The 23506-nt window shown below is 35.4% G+C and overlaps 3 protein-coding genes across 6 annotated transcripts in view; 1 reads left to right on the forward strand and 2 right to left on the reverse strand.

The window, feature by feature from the left end:
• The window catches only part of LOC129569027 (lachesin-like), a 41189-nt gene extending 24039 nt beyond the window's left edge, over nucleotides 1–17150 (forward strand). For all 4 annotated transcript variants that reach the window (XM_055447415.1, XM_055447416.1, XM_055447417.1 and 1 more), the window contains exons 9-11: nucleotides 4135–4260; nucleotides 6070–6255; nucleotides 7166–17150. In XM_055447415.1, the coding sequence (XP_055303390.1) occupies nucleotides 4135–4260; nucleotides 6070–6255; nucleotides 7166–7788 (935 nt within the window). In that variant the 3' untranslated portion in view covers nucleotides 7789–17150. The remainder of the gene's footprint in view (nucleotides 1–4134; nucleotides 4261–6069; nucleotides 6256–7165) is intronic.
• Nucleotides 1–23506, reverse strand: part of LOC129569311 (NIF3-like protein 1) — a 188744-nt gene that overhangs the window by 43750 nt on the left and 121488 nt on the right. The window lies entirely within an intron of this gene.
• LOC129569039 (uncharacterized) lies at nucleotides 18927–19623 on the reverse strand. Its single transcript, XM_055447435.1, has one exon. It carries the CDS (start codon nucleotides 19496–19498, stop codon nucleotides 19163–19165), a length of 336 nt encoding a protein of 111 aa, XP_055303410.1. The 5' UTR covers nucleotides 19499–19623; the 3' UTR covers nucleotides 18927–19162.

The raw sequence follows: 23506 nt of genomic DNA on the forward strand, positions 1-23506 counted from the left end.
AAAAATCGTCCTATAAATTATGAAAATCATCCTAAATATCACAACAATCGTCCTGACAAAATACAAAAATCGACCTAAAAGACCCTAATTTCGTCCGAAAAATATTACAAAAAACATCATAAAAAACAGATTGTGTTTGTTACAGTATATTTTACTGAGTTGCTCATTCCCATTGAAATATATAATCAAACATACAGTTACTCACAAAATTGTTCAATGTGTCCAAAACGCATATTTTCTATATCGCATGAGGCAGATATGGCGATATTATCGTGTGATACTTGCTTACGTGCGTCTCATATTCATCATATTTCGTCAAAAAAGAAACATTCGGCTACATCTATTCGTAATGCTCAATTTTATGTTAAAAAATATCGCTGATAACATTTGATGCTGTCGTTTTTACAATCTAAGGAATTCCCGTTCATTTCGTCTATTCCACAGTTCCAAAATCTAATCATTTTGATTGGTATAAAATTTAAAAAATTGATTGGAAATGATTTTGGTTGTTTTCTTCGAAATTGTTTGTTGTTGATAACTAAAATGAAATCATTTTCTGATAAAACTAACGAAAATGTTTCTTATTTTGATGCTGTTGAATTGAAGAAGGAAATGATTAAAGCGTGACTCAACAGAGAACTGTGGAATTGACGAAATGAACGGGAATTCCTTAGATTGTAAAAACGACAGCATCAAATGTTATCAGCGATATTTTGTAACATAAAATTGAGCATTACGAATAGATGTAGCCGAATGTTTCTCTTTTGACGAAATATGATGAATATGAGACGCACGTAAGCAAGTATCACACGATAATATTGCCATATCTGCCCCATGCGATACAGAAAATATGCGTTTTGGACACATTGAACAATTTTGTGAGTAACTGTATGTTTAATTATATATTTCAATGGCAATGAAACAACTCAGTAAAATATACTGTAACAAACACAATCTGTTTTTTATGATGTTTTTTGTATTAATTTTCGGACGAAATTAGGGTCTTTTAGATCGATTTTGTTATTTTGCCAGGACGATTTTTGTGATATTTAGGATGATTTTCGTAATTTATGGGACCATTTTTGGGTTTTTTAGGACGTTTTTCGTTTCACCCCGCAAAACGGTGGAAAAACTCGCCATGAATCTCATTTCCACACATTGGTCATGAATTAAGAACCGGATGAAATGCTTCATAAAGTTAATCACGGGCAGCCACATCACCGTCGCACCGTATCTTCCGAACCGGTGACGCCAATTAATTCGATGATTATTGGTCAGCTTTGAATTAATTAGAAAAATGATCGATTTCTGATTGATGGCGTGTGTATGTGGCGCTTTTTTCCGTTGGTGTGTTGATGTCGGAATTATGGTGCGTGTGGAGTGAATGGTTGGTCAAAAAACCACTTGCAGTCGGACAACCACCACCGTGACCACATTCATGACATATTTTTGGCTCGTAAAATGGTTTATCCATCCATCATTTTGTGTGCACCTTTCAACACGACCGCCGTTCATTTGTACTGCTACTGTTTTTCTGGTCATGTGGCTTTTGTTTGTTGAAGCGTCCAGTCTGAATAGTGAATCGGTGAACATGAACTCTGGGCATATGTCATAGCCAAAGCATGTGAGCATTGTGGCCCAGGTCGAAAGAGTGAAAAGAAAACAACAACGCATTCCAATTCACACTGGATTCGTATTCGGCGTATTTGAAATGTGGAGTGCTTAAAACGTGCACGAACAATAAAGTGATCGAAATTTCCATAATTCTCGTAATTCATCATAAAATGTTCGTGCAAGAAGAAGTCAACCGCAAAACGGATAAACGTGTTCCTAATTTGCACTTTTCACCTTTTTCGCTTGACAGTCACTCTCATTTCGAAATTTTCTGTGCTTCGCACTTCGAAAGAAGCCAAGATCATATATTCGACGAATGTTTTGCTCAAAATTATTGGCTAGTTCATTGCGAGTTCGTTTTGTTCTCTTGAAAAACACATGAATTGTCGAAACAAACAGAAAAAAAATGTCACAACTTTACATTTGCAACATAATAATTATCGGTGACGGCAAAATCAATACTAATTGCCTGATTCGATGAAGGATTTGAGAGAGAAGACGAGAAGTTAACAAAAAGTGTCGTCGTTGTGCAAGTGTTAGAGCTCGTGTGCAATTTGGTTGCCAACCGCATGGCAAATATTCATTTGGCTCATTCGATGTGTGTTTATAAAATGGTCTCAACTGGATTTTTCAAGTAAAATGATATGCCAGTGCCTGGGCTCGTTCTCTCTCTCTCTCTCCTTCTCTCGCTTGTGTCGAAACTGAGTTGAAAGCGCCAAATTACGAGTGGAATGCACGCACACAGAGGCGTTGGTCTGCGAAGTGATACAATGTGGCTGAAATTAGTAGTGAAACAGCAATGGTTAGTTAGAGTGTATGGAATATTCACATGGTCTTTAATCATTAGTCATGCACGTGCGGTATAACCCATTTTGAATGAAGCTGAACTGTACAATTTTTCAAATAGAAAAAAATCCCACAAAACGACACATACGAATTGTGAATATGTATATGTGTGTGTATGGACGCTATGCATTGCAATCACAAATTGAGTTTGCTGAAATATATAGGATGAATTCTTTCTCTCACACTTTCTCTCTCTCTCTCTCTCTCTCTGTATGTGTGTTGGTCTGTCGGTACTTTGAGTACAACACCGTACGGCAAAGAAGAAATGAGCGAACAGCAATACGGATTAGTGGTGTAGTTTCCCTATGCCATAATTGCATAGCATTCATGCATTTTGATGCCGATGATGAGTGTCTGGTTGCGTGAATGTGTTTATGCTCACTTGCTGTCCTCCCTTCACCATCACCGTACACCCTTTGAGTGTGTGTGTGTGTGTGTTGAGTTGGAAAATGCATCTAAATCGAAAGCAAATACACGTTACGTGTATTTTGCGTGTTGGCATACGTGAATATTTATCGGTGATTTGCTTCATACACGAAATCATTCCATTAGAAAAATGGAATTTGGCAAAGAGCGAAGAAAATGTGCTCAAAATGAAGCTCACCCGGTCGTTTGTTCGTTCGTTCTCTCGTTTGTTGGCTGGCAAGACTTGCACAGAATTCAACAAACTGGCATGTGAAAGTGTTCACCTTTATTTTACACATACCATATAGATAATTACAAGCAACGTCTAATACCAAGCGAATGCATGCTGCTGCTGGTGCCGTTGCATTCGCCCAATTGAACTATGAACCCATCCAACATAAATACAACATGCACACACTTCGACCCATCGTGCATCGGTAATAATGTGCCTAATAATAACAGGGTTGAAATGTTACCGAATCGAACAAAGTTCACAAACGAATCTCATGTGTAATAGTTACCGCACTCGGTGTGTGTGTGTGTGTGTGCGTTTTGATCATGCTTCCAACTCGCAGTTCGAACCCACACCAGCCAAACAGCCACACACAACACAACTAACGAGACTACTGACTTCTTACCTTTGAATCACACATAAATTTTGCTTCCGGTGGAATTTTGTGTGAAAAGTGGTTAGACCAAACACACTGCGTAATTTTCAGCACTTTGCATAGTGCACGAATGCCAAACAATTGCCGCTCTTGAATTTGATCTCAATATATGTAGCATAAACTTGGAAAAGTTTCATTTTCAAGGGTTTTCCGATAAAATTAGACGCTAGCCAACAGTGAACTTCACAGCTTCACTGAAAGTTTTTCACACTTCAATCCGAAGATTACACGAAGTGGACCACATTCTTAGTATTCAGCAACGAGCATCACTGCTGTGTTCGAGCTTTGATTAAACTAGATAAATATATAGTGCATACAAAGGTGCTTGATGCAAGTAAATTGTTTCACATCTGATGAAATTTGCATCAGTTTGATGTTCCTCTTTCATTTGCAGAACCTGTAATTTCGCTGTCGAAAATACAAGTTTACTTATAATTTACAGAATACACTCGAGTTATTCTGTTTCAAAAGAAGAAATCCGAGCTCTTATATCTTTTCTTACGAAATTGTAGATGGAAATGGTTCTTTTAATTAAGTGAAATTAGTTTTATACAATGTTGAAATTTACTCCTTTTTTTCTCTCTTTCTCTCTCGTCTGCAGTTCATCCAGTAATAAATGTGCGAAATCAACTCGTTGGATCACCGTTTGAGAAAGATGTTACAATCGAGTGCAATGTTGAAGCATCGCCGAAATCGATAAATTACTGGATCAAAGACGTGAAAGACGGTAAGTTTGGATTCTGCTTGTTGGTACATTTTTACTCTTCTTCGGTCGAATGCATGGTTGAGAAAAACGTCGCCAGCTTCAGGCCAAAAAGGGATAAGTTTGGCGAGACTGAGAGTTGTTTTTCGGAGTGAAAATATGAAAAACAAGCAAATTGAAAATGTTGAAGAAGCAAAAATATTTGTTTTTCTTCAGTTTCACGAGAACAATTGAAGAATTGCAAACAATTAAAAGAAGTTTTTGAAAAAAATCACACTTTTGATAGAATATCAAGCTAGTTTTCCCTTTGTTCTGGGGATGCCATCTTTCAAAACCATCGAACCTGCTGCTGCTGCTGCTGCTATACGCTTTCTGCACATTCATTTATTTTGGCATCTTGTGAAATATGTGAATGTTACACACTCAACAAAAGTAATAGCAATTTTCTTTGTTGTATTTACCTCGTACCTTGTAAATTGTAATTTCTAACTCAAATTTGTGGCATGAAACACAATTCCATTCGAAATCTCTTGAGACTGAATGAGTGCCCTGCTCGGTATACCAATTATTTTCGTCTTTTCCCGTGTAAATAATTGAAGCAAATTCCGAAAATACAGTCGTTTGCACACCGCAAAACTAAATTCGATGAGGTTTTAATTGAAATCATCGATTCCAAAACAATAGCAAACGAATCTTTCAACCGAAATGAAATTAGGATTGTTGAATAAATAAATCAAGACAAAACCAAGTGAAATATTGACATGGGAATTGTTGCTGTAGACATACGTAATACATTCACATGCTTGAGCATTTTAGCTCAAAATTGGAATACAACATGACACTTGAAAATCAATATTTTTCGCATTGAAAATGGATGAACATTCGAATCTGGATTCATTTCGATTTTGTTTCATTGTAGTTTTGTATCAATTTTCAGATCGTCAATGTTGATGAAAATCCATTTGAAATTAATGATTGATTTGATCTGTACATCATTTTTCATTAAAACTATCTTCAAAACCTGATGATGTTACTATTATAATATTCAAACGTATAATTTATCCCATTGAATGCAGCATTGTTTCCGTTGATGGGGTAAATCAACATATGGTTTACGTGTATATAATGTGGACCCGGTTAACAATGACCGACCATTTATCCATTGTCATTAATCACTCATTGAATTACTAACACGTCCAAACTTCATTTATCGAACAAGATGTTCAATGTAAATGGTTTTATCTCTACACTCCTGCTCTTTTCCCACTGCCATCAACTGTGCTCGGTGTGTGTGTGCCTTCGTATGGCTTCGCTTGAAATATCTATCTAATAAACGATATCATCGCAGGAAATGCTCGCACCCTTTTCGTTCGATTCACATGTAACAAATCGCTTGCGATTATTTTATCAAGCCATTCATCGGGCGGATAAGCTTAGCAAAGTTAAAGGAGCAGAAAAAGGCAAGAACAAACACAACGATAACAATAAAATCAATGTCAAATGTAAAACAAACACACAGTGAAGCGTTACTTGCGTGTTTGCCATTTTGGCAGCAATTGTTTCTTCTTCTATCTCATTCTCTGTGCACACACAGAGTGTCGTGCACAGTGGCAGCAGTGGTGGCGGTGGCGGTGGCGGTGATGGCAGTAGCTCCTTCAAGCGATATTCAACAGCATTATTCACTTAACAAATAAAAGTTTCAGGGAAAGGAAACACATTATAACACGTAGCAATACGTATTTTCCCATCGTTTGTCATTCAACAGCTCAATTCTGCTAACAAGTTACTTTATGTGTGTGTTCTTTTGTGCTTATATTGTCTTTGTCGTCAAAGGGCTCGTATCAACAGGTGAAATGATTGTATCATCGGCCAAATACAATGTGCAGGAAACATCGTTGTCACTCTATGAAACACGAATGACGCTCACCATTCGCAGATTCCAAAAAGACGACATCGGTTCGTATCGATGCATCGCAAAGAACTCATTAGGCGAAGTAGATAGCAGCATACGGCTGTATGGTAAGTCAACTCTTTTTTCTTATCCCGTTTTGTAGAACAAGTGTTTTTTTTCGGCACTTTTATGAAATCGAAGAAAGTTTGTTAGCACTTAATTTGATAAATGAACCCAAATTATCACATCGTAAATGTTTGTATCAAAATCCAAAATTGATTCAATCATAATCGCGGTCGTCATGTTCACAAAGCTTCTTTCACGTTGAACACAAGTGTCTGCTCGTCGAATCCCTTTTTTGAGAATATTCGTTTTGCTCAGTCACTGCGTTCGACGTAGAAACTTCGTAAGTGCAAACAAGGATGTCAGACCTTAATGCCATGGCATGGAATGGGGCAAATTTATTCGGATGAAAGTTTTATTCGAAAAGTTTTTTAAGCGGAAAATGAATGTAATGAGGCAGATTAAATTAATTCGTCTTACATTTGCGAGCAAACTATTAAGGATACGGCGTTTCTCAACCGGCAAAGCAAATGATTGCCATTGAATAGGTTAAGACTTGCATGCCATATGTATTGCAATTTTAATGCCACTCTAGGTAAACAAAAGCTGTGAACAAAAGGAATGTTTTCATTTTATCACGATAATTTCGAATGTTGATGCTACGTTAAATTAATTTACATGTATGAAGAGAATACATTTTGGTGTCAGAATGAAATACAGTCGTAATTGACTTTAGTCACTTCTTCAATTCAGTTTAAATGGATTTTAATTGATGAATTATCATCACTTATCAAAAAAAATTCATTGAGTATTATTTAATTAAAAATAATTATTTTTATAATAATTGGTATGATAAAAACCCAAGGGATTTCACATAAATACCAATTGAGACAGCTTCTATCGAATAATTAAATGAAAATAAACTGTGTAAAACCAAAGTAAGTAAACCGAAAATTCCTAATAAATTTATTACAGAAATTCCTGATGCCAAAGGAAGTCACAATCATAACCACTACAATCATGGTCATACGTCGAAGCATAATCCAAATGAAGTGTATAAATCGCATAAGCAGCAACAGCAACAGCAACAATCGCAATCGTATTCGAATCAGCGTACACCAAAGGTGACACATCCGGCACTGGTATCAGACGACGATGAAACCATATTTGGTTCGGCGGAAGATTATGACGATTCTGATTTATCACCCAACATATTTTTGCGGCCAACAAAAACATCTTCGGATGGCTTTGGTGCGAATAATAACCATCATTATCCATATCAGAGTAGTCACGGTAACAATAACAATGCACGCTTCAATATACCGTTATTCGGTGGCAGTGGATCGAATGGTGCCGCCAGCAATGTCGGCACCGGCATCAATGGCAACGCATTAAATGCCAATAATGCCATTGTGACTCGCACGGAAGTTCGTAGCACAGATAATGAGGTCTCATCTGCGACTGCGTCACCGATTATCGCCCCATTTGCTGGCAAGCACAGCATTAGCAATATTTATTCTATGCTTTTCGATTATAATTTCATATTATTTGCCATTAATTTGCTAATTTCGGTGTTTACTCCATTATTAGCTACATAATAATCGATTGTTTGGATACGGTGTTGAAAAAATAAAATAAAAATAAAATGAAAACACACACATGAATTAATTTAGTAGCTGTCAATGACTAACGATATTTACACCAAACCAAATCGGATATCTGATCAGTTTCATTTATGCCAATGTAAATCAATATAGTAATTATTAATTAATTTTCACGCCACCGTTTTTTTTCTCCCTCTCCCTACTTTTACGTTTACTTTAAATGATGTGGAAATGTATTGGTGATTGTGATTCGATTTCGATAACGTCAGATTCGGCAAATGTATTTGCTTTCAATTGAATGTTTGTTTTAAATCTGAATGTTATTTGTTTAAAAAAAAGAAAGAAAATAATTGAACAGGGACATGTTGAACTGTAGCAATGATTTATTTATAATTAAAAATCCCAGGGTTTTTAATGTTATTGGTCGTTTTTGTGCAATGGCCAAATTTCAACATTTTCCGTTTGATGTTTTCAAAAAAAAAAAATAGCTCACGATCAAACACAATTTGACGTCTTTTGATAGAAAAATAAAACTGGCAACGAAATCTATTTGAAATTTTTCTGAACCAAATAAAAATGTTTCAACTGAAGCACAACAGCCAAATTTGATCCTTGAATTGAATGGACGGAAAAAAAAGCGATTGAAATGATGTTCAATAAAAATGTGAAATAAATGAAATCGAAATCAAAAAGGATTCACATAACGATGAAATTAATAATGTTCCGAACGCACATCGTCATTGCATCAATTTCGAGGTAACTAATTAATTTAATGGACGGTGATTCGCGGAAAACCGACAACCGAAAAATGTCCTTCTCGAGTAAACCCACACACACGCACACACGTTGCCACTCGTGAGCTCATGACTTGTTTTTTCTCCATACTACATGACGTGCATGCGGCCGTGCTCCGATTTTTCTATTAAAATTATGATGATATGCCGACGGTAATGATGCTTGGAAATGTTAAAAATGCAATTCACAATATTCGGCAATTGTAAATTATGGTCAACGTTGTGTCATATCTGCTGCGTCGTGTGATTCAAATGAAAAATACAACCGACCAACAAAAAAATATCGTCGCCATTAAGTACTGCACTTCGACAGCATCATCATCATCATTGTGAAACATGTTTGTTTTATGAATTTGGCTCGAACGGTTTTTTTCTCGCGTTGCGGTTTCCCAGTTTGCACTGGATATGCATCGATGCACGAAAAAAAGACACGCGTTCTCTTCCATTTGCCATAATTTATTTTAAATGATAACCCGTCGATTACGGTCTCCAAACCATTTTATTTAGTTAAAATTGTTATTAGTGACAATGGGACGATGGCCATTTTTTTCTCTCTCTCCACTCGTAGTTGGCTCGCTCATTCTCTCGTTGCGGTTTGCTTCCTGACCATTTTTAATGGATTTTCATGTATGATGTGTGCTATCATTTGCTTCCGTTCGATATCGATGCAGCCCAATAAATAACGAATCACACGCGACATTCGCAGCCAACCAAATAACCAATAATACGCGAAAAATCAATACCAAAAAGTGTGACAATGTCGATTCGGTTCATTTTTCCTGCTAGTGAGTGTGTGTGTGTGCTGTGCGTGTGAGACAATGTTTACCCGTTTTTTTTTTTGAATAAACACCCGAAACGGGTAAATCATTGAATCGGCAATTGCAAGCCATGCATTCGATTTTAATGATGGGAATTCAATTTACAGGCGAATAAACAAATTTGGTCATTTATTGTTTTCTCTCCCTCTCTCTTTGCATCGTTTTCAACATTTTTGTTTGGTAGTATTTTTGTCCAGAACTATGTCAATGGAACTATGAGTCAGTCAGTTAGCCAAAATGTAAATAGAGTGGAATTCAACCAAACAGACAATAAATAACAAAATGAGAAATACTCGTATGTGGCAGCAAAATAGAAACACATTACACATGTCAGTGATGTGCATTGATGAGCAGGCAAAAGATGTTTAATATTCGGAGCTTAATCACTGTTTCCAACTAAGCAGAGGCCAATATTTGGTCAACACCTATGTACTTTTTATTTTGTTTTGTTCTACCTTTTATCGTCTATCAAAATTGATAGAAGAAAAATCCTTGGAAACGATTCGATGCCTGTTCATCACTCAAAACTTTCCATTGAAGCGCTCGATCGTAGCTTAAAAACAGTTTAAAATGTAGAACAAAAGAACCCATAAAAATGTTGTGCCGTTAAACTGAATTATGAAATGGATGCAAAAAAACACACATACATCAACCCATATGTTACATTATAACCGCTAAAATAATCAACAATACTATTACCAATATTCTCATTAAATCGTGGCTATTGGAATTTTTGCCGCTGAATAATTTCCAATCGCAAAAATAGCAAAATAAACGGCATTATAGAGCATTGCGACTACAGGATAAATGACAAACAGTCGCATTATTTATGCACTTGTATACTTAAATTTAGGTAATTATTACAGTATGAGCATCATGCGTATAAATGTTCCTCGTCTGTTGAAACATGAAACGGATCTGTATGTTTTTGGCAATAGTAAAGTCATTACATTAGTTAATATCAGTTGAAATTCAATTCTAGTTTGTTTTGACACTTCAAAATTCAACGACAAATCGACGAATTTTTTTTGTGTCTCGCACATATATGCCTTTTTAATCATTTTCAGAACAATTGCAAACGTTTATTTAGGGAAAATTTGTTTTTATTTTTTTTTTGCACAAAGGAAAATATTGTAGTCATTAAAAATTGATACACCAAAAAACGGAATTTCTTACCTTTTTGACACCGAATGACATAACAGAGAAGCTAGGGGGATTTAACTACGTGAAAACTTGTAAAAAATGATATAAACGCGCACGAAATTGTTACATTCACCAGAGAACTTGCATGATTCCACTCAGTTGACAAGTTCCGTATTAAAACAACATGCGCGAACTTGTGCGAGTTCGTGTGCAAACATGAAGCTGGACGACGCGCACACATCAGTCGTTCCATTTATTATATCCATCTGGATTAACTTTTTCTTCCAACACTTTCTCCAGCTCTTTAAAAATATTTCCTTTGTCCATTTTATAATTATATAAATCTTTGAACTTTTGGAAAATCTTTATACACGTAAACAACCGATTTTTAGTTTGAAACGCGTTTTAGTTGTCAAATAACAACTTGAAAAACGCGCAAAACCATAAACAAACTTGTGTAAACTTGTGACCGTGCGCGTCAGTACGTACAACGAACGCGTCGAACTTCCGCGAATCAAGCAAACTGGCAGAAAACATGCTGAACTCGTAAGAGTTAAATTCCCCTAGCAGAGAAGCTTCTAGACTAGTTTTACTACAGGAATTTTCTTAGTTAGTGAATATTTAAAAACCAAAATAGTTTGTTGGAAAGATGAACAGCAACATTTTATTTTTCAAGAACGGAATTTTTTTCGAACAAAATTGATACATTTTTCTTTCCAACTACTTTACATTTCATCTCGCCAGTACCAATTTATTTCATCATTATAATCATCAAAATCGTCATAATCGTCATAAGGATGAAAGTCGTCGACAAATAAATTGTTGATTTTCATTTAAAACTTGGCATGGAACGTTCACCCGACTCACATCACTACAATTTTTCATTATAAGACGTAATTTTTTTGGTCGATTTTGAACTGATTTTAACATAGCCTTGTAATCATCTACGTCGATAGCACTGATTAAGTCTGTTCCCATTAACCCGAGAAGCGATAGATTCTTCGCATGTGATATCACTTTCTTCAAAGCAATGGTGGATAATGATATAGGTATCTCAAATAAGGCAAATTCCTCCATTCGTGGCAATTGTTTTGCTAGTTCAATCACATGTTCATCGACCAAGTCATCCACGTTCAAAAGTTCTAAAGTCGTCATTGCTTTCAGTTGTGAAATGTGATCAATTGCTTCAACATCGATTTTTCCGTTAGAAAGCTTCAAGTATTGAATTGGGACGTTATTCCTTACTAGAGCCGCCATTAGTGGTGCTATCCATTTTGATTGGAAATTCATTTTAAGCACCTTCAATTGACGCAACCCACCAAGATACCGAATATTATCCTGGAACTCATTAGAGTCCATACAATCGAGTTCGAATTCCAATAAATTGGGCAAATTTTCTCCAACTATACGACACACCTCCGAGGCCTCAATATCTCCATCTTTGAGGGACATTATGGTTATTGTTGGATTCAAAATGATGAAACTGCTCAAATAATCAAGATTAAACCCATTATTTACGGTCAAATGGATTTCCTCTAGCTTCAGAAACTTCCGTTTGATACACTCCCAATCATAGACCTGACAATTGTGGACAACCATTCTGTTCAACTCATTGCAGGTTGACAATAAACTCTTCAAACTGTTCGCATCATCGTAGAAATAGCCAGATTCCAATGTGAGTTTTTCAAGCTTTGCAACAATTGGATAGATTTCATTGGGTAAGCTTCTAGGTATTGAAAATTGTTTAAATTTGAGCTCGGTCAAAGTACAGATAAACCTAAGCACTAGCAATCTGTGCCATTTTTCATAAGGCGTCTCCACTCGCATTGAGTTTGTATTGTGAATGTTAAGGTGCGTGCAACGCCCTTCAATGTAAAAAACAATACAAGTGGAGATGATACACGGGATTTATCTGTACTTTGATGTACAGTATTGACCGATCATACGTAGAAAATTATGGCTATGTTCACCGGAGTACATCATTTCCACAATTAATCCGTTAACTTCAAGCGAATGAATTGATGAGCCAAAATTGCTTAAAATATGTTTTGTTTCTGATTCAAAAAGTGAAAGAGGTGAATCTGAAAACAAATCACATTCGAGTGTTTCGAAATCAAGTTTCAACTGTTTGAAGTTGGCAGCGAACGCCTCCTTTGCTATCTGATTGAAGCGGACGCAGACTTCGGCGGCACGAGAAAGAACGAGCAACTTCAAGCGTAGAAAGACTTCTCGTAAACAATCGTCGTTGAGGGCGATAAGAATATGCGATAGAGTGTCCTGCTATGGAGGCAACATCCAATTTTCTGGCTTAAAATCTGGCTGATGATGATCATCCGCTGCACTGACCCTCAAAGAATAATTCAAAATACAATGCCTTTCTTGTGACAGAACTTCTTCTGCCTCTATGAATTGAACAAAACCATACTCGTTCCCATCTTCGAGATGAAATTGCAAAAAATCCACTTCTCCAAATTGTGTGAAATATCCACGGATCTCTTTAGTCATCTGGGAAATCTTCAATTGATCTAATTGAGTAATAAATCGAAGGAAAAAAAATACAAAAGAAATACTCACGGATGGTATTATTGGTGCAAAGTGCAAAGTACGAACAGGGATGGCCATTTCAAATCCTTTTTTCTCTTGAAAATGAGTGCGAACGGTGCGAGTTTTTCACTTGGTTTGCTATAAGATTGAATTTTTCGTTATACTGACAAGATGTGGATTGCAACAATGGCTTCTTGATGAGTGACCAATTTTGAAATCTAACTTCACGAAAAAATCGAACGAAACTAAATGACTGCTATGCACCACAATGACATAAATCGTATGGTTGCTGTCAACTGTATGACTCTATGAAACGTATTTATGCACAAAGTAATCGTTCCATCTATTTTTAATCGTACTGCGATAAAAGCCTATATAAACAATGTTATTATATTTGACAATATTTGACTCGATGTCAATGACGATGTGGCAGCGCCACCTATAGAGATTCCTTATTAAAATAAGTGGAACTATTGAGTGCGTGCACCATATCGCACGTAAATTTTCAATACGGCGGCGCCCATAGAATTGAAAAGTTAACCGATTTCGTAGTCGCAAATTATCGCTGTAAGTTTTTAATACCCACTTCTGAATTGTGAGAAATGTAATCGTAAAACCAATAATGCGTTTGTTGATATGTGAAACCTTTGGACTTAATTCGAATATGTGATATTTGTTACATATTTCAGCGGCAGTACAAGAAACGCAATCTAATCACACATTGCTTCAGTTACATTGAATCTATTTCAACCCATCGTCAATCTAAATTAACTGAAAATGATGTAGTAAAAGAGGCGATATGGTCATGGTCATTCTAAAATATGTCCAAAGGTTAGTTAGAAACCAGACTAGAAACGACACAAACGCCTTCAATTCAATAGTCAACTCAATGAAATGTCTAATTTTTTTTAAACTTCTAAACAAATAACATTCATGCGGCTACCACCCTATGCTTTCATCATTATTTTATCAACCTGTGCATCGTGTGAAATATTCATGAAAACAAAAATCTATCCTAACATATTGGGAGTGAGTGTCTCTTTTTCCTTTCATCGTCATTACAATCAAAAAATGGAACATTGTGTTGTGCACAAATCAATTATTTAGACACCGCAACTCCGCCATCGATGTTCATTTCAAGCCTCCCCGAGAGCTTGGAATGATTATTGACAAACTGGAAATTATCTAGTAAAAAGTGACGATGCGGATCAATTGCCATCTCAATATATTTCCAAATTTTGGTCGTATTTTCGGTGTGCACTTTCTTATACACAATCCTTTCACTGTATACCAAAGGAACTAGGCACAATATTATAACAAACCAACAGCCAAACGAACCGTACACGTTCTCCAGTTTCATTTCCATGTACTCAGTAAAAGACCCAAAATTCAGTCCCTTCAGCCAACTAACGAAGGGACCACCACTGTTCGCACGCTGAATGAAAATATTCAACTCATTAAAGCGCGAGAAGTTTTTCGATGCCAAGATCTTTAGCGAATAATCATAAATGCTCTTGAAATGATGGAAACAATGAAGTTTCAATCCAGAGTTCATTTGAATTTTTCGCACTCTTTCGTATGAAGTTGCAATAGCAAGTTTATCATTCCATTCAAGTAGACGCAGGTATTCATTTGGATTTTTTACGATTTTAAATTGGCGCAGTCTTTCTCCAGGATATAACTTCACGTCGTTTTGTTGGTGTATTTTCATAAACGCAAATCGATCGCCCATCAGTCGAAAATCGCCGCGAATAATTTCGTCAACGGAATCAATTTGTGTGTTCAAAATTGGTGTGGTGACGAACTTGAGAGAAATTGAACCAGTTGTATTAGCAAATATAGTGTCCGCAAAAAACATAAAGACGAGAAATATACGCGTTGGAATACTTTGGGCATTGTAATTCATTGTCATGCCACAAGCAACACAGATTACATTTATCCATATTTCTGTTCAATCTCATTTTTCATATTCCAGCTACTGCAGGAAGTACGCCGTGCAAATGAGCACAATCGCCGTAATTGATCCACTCAAGAAAACAATATTATCGGTACAAAAATAGAAGGAGTTTTTTCACAATGGAATCCGTTTGCTCTTCTGAACACACCAAGTTATCCGGTCGTGATAATAAGATTGAGACGCAATTAAATGCTTATTCGTTATTAGTGTTTCATCCAGTGCACCAATGAAAAGGTCAACTTTACTATGGAAAAGAAATCAACATAATGTGACATACCTTTCGGGAAGGACATGGATATTTTTCTTCTTAAAAATATCCTTTTCTCATTATTATTACTTACGAATCTTTCATCAATTCCAAAAAATTGGTCAAACTCGCTTCTGATCTAAAGACTTCATTTAATGTTTCATTCGTAACTATATATTCAACTTGGAAATTGGCTTGTTTCGCAAAGTTTTCAATTATTTTTACATCCAGGTCGTTGAGTATTCGTTTTGCACTATCAATAGAAACAAACGGTTCCATCTGCGACACCATTACATTGATGTTTTGCATCGATTTTACACCGAATGGCAACAAAATTAAACCCAACCACAAATAACTTGCTTCAACCATTTTTCCTACTTAACGAAAAAGCAAATAATGTTAAATGAATTTTATTTTATCTTATGCATGATATTTGGAGGCAACCAAATCGTGAACGATTCGATAAAATCAATTGTATGAAGTCTTTCGATCTATTTGTGTAGATAATGTTTATTATCTGTTTGATGAATCAAAAATGACCGAAATTACGCAATCCCACTGGACAAAATAAAAAATTCGTTGAAATTACTTGGGGATTTCCGTTGTTTGCAGAATATTTTTTCTCTTGGTCAAATATATAAATTGACCAATGATTTCTGATGTTAGTGAAATTTCTTTCTATTTCATTTTATCAATCGGTTGTATTTGAATAAAATAAATGAACACAATCACGGCTATTGAAATCTTTGTACAACATTTTCAACTGGAGTACAGAAAATGCGTGTCTACAGGTCCATTCAGCAATAATAACATGATTTTCATGAGTTTCTATGCATTTTTTTTAAATGAACTACAACGAGTTTTGACTTTTTGAAGATTGTTTTCCATGAAAAACCATAAAAGTATAACTAATCTTCACTATTCGAAACTTTGAAATTCGGAGGCTTTCCTGTAACTATTTCCAAGCAGTTCATCATAGTCGCTTTTATTCTATAGAAGCTTATAAGCGAATTCAACTGATAGCACTGTTTGTTTTGATATCAAATGGCTTACAAATGGTGCTCAATAAGTACATAATCGTAGGAAATAGAACGGAAAAAATCGACCGAAATACATGGAAAACATGTAGAATATGACCTCAAAAACGCAAAGAAAACTCGTTTTTTCGTGCATCGATTTTTTTATGATTACGATAAAAACTTTCCTCCCTCTTTGTGTATGCAGAAAGGTAAAAAATATAATTGAAAAGGAAGTAGTTACGAAGAAATTGAAATGAATGGAACTGCTTATTGTTATAATTAACGAATGTAAGCGGTGTGAATGAAAGTGAAAAGAGCAAAATAAAGTTTTTCATAAGTTATTCTGTTACCAATAATTTTTTTTCTCTATCATTGAATGAAGGATGATTCATTAGCAAAATTAGTTCACAGAATAAGTGCGCGTGAGAGAGACGGAGTAGTCAAAGTTATATTATTAAGGATATCTAGTGATAAATGAAATTGATTTAAGAAATTGAAAAGTGTACAAACATAAGATGTAATCCCACTCAATCTATTCTGTATATTGGTATTTAAAATGTAACAAGGCATTGTCGCTGGACAAAGCAAATATTTTTAATGAAGCAAAGCATATTATTGTACTAGACGCTGATACTGATACTGAGCGAGACAAAGGGAGATAGATGAATGGAATTGTATATATGCAAATGTTTATGTCAAAACGGAAATAAGAGCCAATAAAACAATTATAAAAATAATATATGATTCACAAGTACCAACAAACATGTAATGTATTGCGATTTGCTGAATATACGAAATGCAATAAAATTGGAAATGAAAGTATTATTATCAAAATGTGGAATTTGATATTGCGTGTTCACAGTGCTAATCTGGTTGATGAGCTGCGGTAAGTACACTTTTTGCCCAAAAATAACACTTTCTTATCAGTTAAAAGTCGAAATTGTGGGCTTCAAAAAATGCGTACGACTCTTACTGGCTTAACATAATTGATTACTTACTTTTCTATAGAAAATCTATTTCAGACCAAAGCGTACCGGTTGAACTTTGAAATTAAATACTATCTGAGCTCATTGAATGATTAACGAATTCAGAATTATCGAATTTGTTGAATTTCTTCTGAAAATTGTAAACCAAAGGTTTTCTACAAAATCACATAGATATCGAAATTTCTCAGAAACCATCGAAAGCAAGAAATGACTATTTTGCATTTCATGTGAAAAGTCAATTCAGAAATAATTCCTGGTAACCGATACAATCCTGTTGCGTACGAGTAACCAAGTAGTAGCGGAAAAAACTTTTAATGGTAAGTAAGTTTGATGGCAAAATGTCTATCTCTATTTTTGCTGTGAAGCAAGAGATTTTATTCTCTATGTTCTTTGGCCATTTGTTCCCTGTCTGCATCGTCATAAATATATTAGTTTGATGTGAACGTTAGTCATTGTATGCATTCTCTTGGTTTATATGAAAGGTAAAGTGCCTGGAGCCAGTGATGAGCTCTCGTCCATTCAACATCATCACAATTTATTACATTCTCTGGGTGCTGTGCTACGCATTGTGAATATTTCATTCATCGATTTGTTTCGGAGCAAAAGTGCAAGTTTGTGCACGCTAGGGTGATCCAAACTGATTTATCATGGTAAGGTATATGCTCCCAATAGCTTAAAATTAAATTGGGCTGATTCAGATAGAAAAAATGTTAAAATCTAGTGGTCGATAGAGCCGTACTTAAAACGGCTATTTTAATAAATTATCTCAGAACTAAAATTTTCTAGTATCGTTCACGTATCGAAAAAAATCACATTTTTTCCAACCTCGTATTTTTCCACCAAAGATAAATTTTTATTCAAAGCAGCCATTTTTATGGTTTTTTAGGCCGCAGAATTCGAATCCACTCAAAAAGAAATAACAAAATTGTCAGTGGGAAAAATTGATATTTTTTTATACATTTATACGGATTTTTGTTGCGTTTTTTCGGTATATACATTACCATGATAAATCAGTTTGGACCACCCTAGTGCATGCTCACACTGATTCTCAAGAAATTTGATATTGTGTAATATTTGCGCCGTCGACTTTTGAAATTGCATACTGAAAAGAAAGATGAATTAGAGCGGGAAATGGGGAGAGCGAGAGAGTGAGAGAGGAAGGAGGTGGAAGTAAAGTGGGAGAGAGATTTTAGTATTGCAGTGAGACTGTTTCGCCAACGAAAATACCATAAGCACCTCTAGATACGATAAGAATTCCTGTAGACTCAACAACAGCACAACAATTCCTCCCAAGCTCAATATCAAAATCGCTTATTTAGAGAGTGTTTCAATGGGGATGTGATTTATTATTGCATATCTGTTATGGAAATTATTCTTGAGCTATTTTTTAATATTGCCGTCGATTTGCATCGAACACATATCAATATGCATTGAAAAATAGCTCAATATGTTTTGTGATGTAGTATTGTACAGAAAATGGCACAACAACAAAGAAGACGAAAGCAAAAAAAGAACTCGGTCATCGCTTAATACATTCAAATACTTTCAAGCGTGAGTTACATTTTGCAGATTGCCTCAGTATAAAAAGCCTTTAATAATTCAAATAAAAGTCACTCCATATATGTATATATTTTTTTGTGCTTCGAAGAAGCGTTTTTATTACATTTTTTCTCTTTTACATTCAGCTGATTGTAATGACACTGCAAATATGTCTAAGCTATTTTATAGCATCAAATGACACGAGACACACAATTTTTTTTATTATTTAAAAATTAGATTGACTAGAGATGGTCTCGAATGGTACGTTGTTTTGACAGAGTGCATCTGATGCGATTTAATGTATGAATGCATTTGACGTCTTTATTCCAATGGTTTGCTGCTGACGACATCACCCAAAAGTTTCGCCAATTCGGCATCGCCAGTAATCGTGGCTTTTCCAGTTGCGACAGCGTCTTCGAACGAGATTTCATTGGTTGCAACTTGAACGAGTGCCGCACCATCAACATCCACTGACACATCGGGTGCATCGCTGACATTTCCATCAAGAACTTCGAGCTTATTCAAATCAAGCGTGATAGCTCTCGATGACCCGTCATCACTTCTGATGTTCAATTGAAACACACCAGTCACTTTGCGTGGACCATTGGGATCGACACTTGCAATACGAGTACGGATTTTTTCCACAATTTCATCCATTCTTGAATTTAATCGAATTTACTTGCACCAAAACTGAACGGTAGTTTTTTTTTCCTCTAACAGAGAGTTTCGTTTGTTATATGTTCACTTGAAGAGAACCACTGACCAACTGACGATTATGTGGTCGCAATCAGCGGCATTTATACACACAAATCGCTTTTTTTTTATCACACTCATTTATCAGTTTGTACTTTCATGCCGTTCGCTATACTTTTCGTCATTTATCATCGTGTCGATCGGCACAATTTTCTATTTGTATTTGTCGAAAGGGGATACCAATGCCACGCTTCTAGGTGCGAATGCCACTAAAGTGACTTCAAGCAAAGCCTCAAATATTTGCGAATGCAAATGCAGTAAGAGTCATCTTTGTAATCTTCCGTTAATATTGCAAACAACTTGTAAATGCGATTAGAAATAAGCATCATCAAATATTCATGTCCAGTCCAAACAGTTCCGTAGTTCATATGATGTGTTGCACACATAACACGTGCGAGTTCTAATTGTTATGTGCGAATGTCGGCTGACAAGTGTGAATTTTCGCGACTGAACCTGAAAGATTAAGCCCCTTTACGCATACAGGCCACACCAAATTATATACATTTTTTTTTATTCACCTATTCACAGGTTTTGCCAGTGTTTTACTTTCACGGCCACAGTAACACCAAATCATTATACGTAATTGGTATCGCATAATTATGAGTCATAAAATGGAAGTTCACATAAGCTATAATTCGCGTGTGCTGGAAAATTTATTTTTGTTGTCATTTTTTCCGTTTGTTCTTTGGACACGCCGCATTTTTCTACTGAATTATTACTCAACACACAATCGAAAATCGATTTTTTTTTCTCGAATGAACTCGACATTCTTGTCGCGCTACTTCCCTGTGGAGTTTGATTTATTTGGGTGCTACTATTATGATTGAAGCAATGAGTTTGGTAAATTATTTAATTGTATGCAGCAGCTATTGTTGATAACAATATTCATTATTACTGGATGAATGAATGGAGCATGTTTCCAATTCAATTATAACGTTCGAAATTATATTTCTAAAGTTTGGAAAACTACGCTCAATTATGTGATTGTTTTTGGAAGGCTGGATTGTTTTTTTACCTCAAGTAATGATCCACTGAAACAAACAGTTGGGCATTAAAATAAACTTTGGTTATTGCGTAGAAATTCAAACCTAGCTTTGAATCAAAGGCTTTGATATGATATCAATGATATCACAATTTTTTGGAAGGGAAAAATTCAATGAATCAAATCAAAAAATTCCAAATATTGGCATAGGGTTTGGCTGATCAGACTCGCTAATTAAATTCAGTCTTTTCTTTTAATTATTTTCGAAATTCATTCAATTATCATCAGTTCAAAAATGTCTCTATTCATTGATACTAACACCGTGCAACACATGTTTCTGCACATGAGAAATTCCGATTGCTTGTTTTAGAGGACCAAAAACCAAGCACCTTTGCATCATTAGTTTGTTCGAAACCACGTCTAGATTTTTTTTTATCGACAATATAAGACAAATTTCAGGTCAAAATGAGCAAATCACAAACATAAGCATCGATTTGACAGGTAAAGGCAAATGATTTCTACCTTTTCTGCCTTTGAACAACTAGTATGATCCTTTACAAACATTTTGGGTACTTACATGACCAAATCGAGTGATGTTTTCACATATTTCTGGCCGCATATTTGGTTGGTTCGAATTCAACTCTGAAAGAATCGACTTTTGGCCAAAAATCCTTAAATATAGGCTTTTTAGGGATAGTATCTTAGCGCAAAGTTATTTTTTCTCGAAAATATGGGGAGTCTACCCAGACCAAATCTCTCAAAATTGACTTTTCGAGGTACCTTCTGAACAAAAGTTACGTTTTTAATGCATTTTGCTATGAAAATATCATTTTTTGTTCGGGAGGTACCCCAAAAATCATTTATAAGAGATTCTGTGTGGGAAGATTCCCAATATTTCTCGAAAAAATTAATTTTTTACTAAGAAACTCATCCAAATAGTGTATTTTTGGGGTACCTCCCGAACAAAAAATGTTATTTTCATAGCAAAATGCATGAAAAACGTAACTTTTGTTCGGGAGGTACCTCGAAAAGTCAATTTTGAGAGTTTTTGTCTGGGTAGACTTCCCATATTTTCGAGAAAAAATAACTTTGCGCCAAGAGACCATCCCTGAAAAGCCTATACTTAAGGATTTTTGGCCAAAAGTCGATTCTTTCAGAGTCGAATTCGAACCAACCAAATATGCGGCCAGAAATATGTGAAAATATCACTCGATTTGGTCATGTAAGTATCCAAAATGTTTGTAAAGGATCATACTAGATGTTGAAAGGCAGAAAATTTAGAAATTATTTGCTTTTACCTGTCAAACCGAAGCTCATGTTTGTGATTTGCTCATTTTGGCCTGAAATTTGTCTTATATGTGTCGATAAAAAAAAGTCTAGACGTGGTTTCGAACAAACTAATGATGCAAAAGTGCTTGGTTTTTGGTCTTCTAAAACAAGCAATCGGAATTTCTCATGTGCAGAAGAAAAAGTTGAAATTTGTTACACGGTGTAATGGAATGAAGCGATAAAAAACCATTTAGAATGTATATTTTTATCATTTGATCAATAGAACAACGTTCTCTCATCAAACGAATGATACAAGAAAATTCAATTATTTAGAGAAAAAAAATGAAACAGAAAAGGTGAAACCAAAATTGGTATAGAAAAATCGAGTCTGTCCATTGATGTCATCCTTTTTTTTCTTTCAAGTCGTTGAAAATAAATATCATTGAGAAAGAAAATAGTCTTCAGTGAACGACGTTCACGCTCTCGCTGGCTAAAAGTACAAACATGCTAATATAAAGGAGAAAAGGCAGTAACTCATCTTGACATTTTGAATCTATGAAACGATATACGCTCTGAACAATGTTCCATTCAATTATGCACAAGTATCTTTCGCAAATGCGAAGCGAGCCACTTTGTACAGAGCAATCGATATTTTTAGCCGATATAATTAATAAATCTGCCAATCGTATTCAAAGCTGAAAATAGAAAAAAAATAGCACACACACACTCACTGAAGTGTATTTCAATTCTATCTCGAGCCGCAATAACATTGAAATGCAATTGAAGACCAAAACTAATTTCAACTGGCCATTATTTACTACGGTCGGTGGTGTATTTGATTGTGAAACACCTAGAAAACGGAATGGTCTGAATAAAATGTTCAATTTTAAATTTATTTTTTCTGCATTGAAAACGCTGTCTGGTCAGTTGTGAATAAAGTTCATTTCAAAAGAATCAATCGATATGGAGAATGAATGAACACAACAAAAAAAATCAGAGGCTTTAGATAAAGTGTGCGCTACATTTCATGTATTTAGCAACAACAAAAAAACAAACTTTCGTATTACGCGGAACCAGTTGCCGATAGTTTTCGTGCTAATAGAGGATCTATATAAAATAAACCGATGCGAGAAAAGTCCAGCGTGAAAAAAATGGAATTGAAGCATAGAAAAAAGTTTGAACATTCTCCCAAAGTTGTTCATTCGTTCATTGTTTGGTTGGTTGCGGCTATGATTTGCTGCTTTTCTCACTCCACACAAACCGAATTGATGGCGTTGAATGAATTCCCAGCAAATCGACTAAAGCCTTATCTTGTGCTTAAAAATCCTATCTAAATGTTTAATCTCGGTCGGTAGAATGAGTCGAAAAGAGTCCGTTTTTTTTTACTTCTGGCTCTCTCTCTCACTCTCCTGCCATTTGTTTCAATATAGATTTCAATTTAATTTTGTGGCAACGGGCACAAATATTTTCAATTAAATTTTAATAAATGAAATTATTTAATAAAAACATCGACACCAAGATGTAACTGACTTTTCACATCTCAATGGAACATTCTGATGGTGTCAAAGATGAAAATTTGATTTTTGCCTATGCAAAATATGTAGATTTTCATGGTGTTGATTTCAATTCTGGGCCTTGCACACACACACACACGCACGCAC

This window comes from Sitodiplosis mosellana, unplaced genomic scaffold (assembly GCF_009176505.1).
Source record: "Sitodiplosis mosellana isolate CC-2019 unplaced genomic scaffold, AAFC_SMos_1.0 Smas_scaffold_30, whole genome shotgun sequence".
In the NCBI taxonomy this organism is placed as follows: domain Eukaryota; kingdom Metazoa; phylum Arthropoda; class Insecta; order Diptera; family Cecidomyiidae; genus Sitodiplosis; species Sitodiplosis mosellana.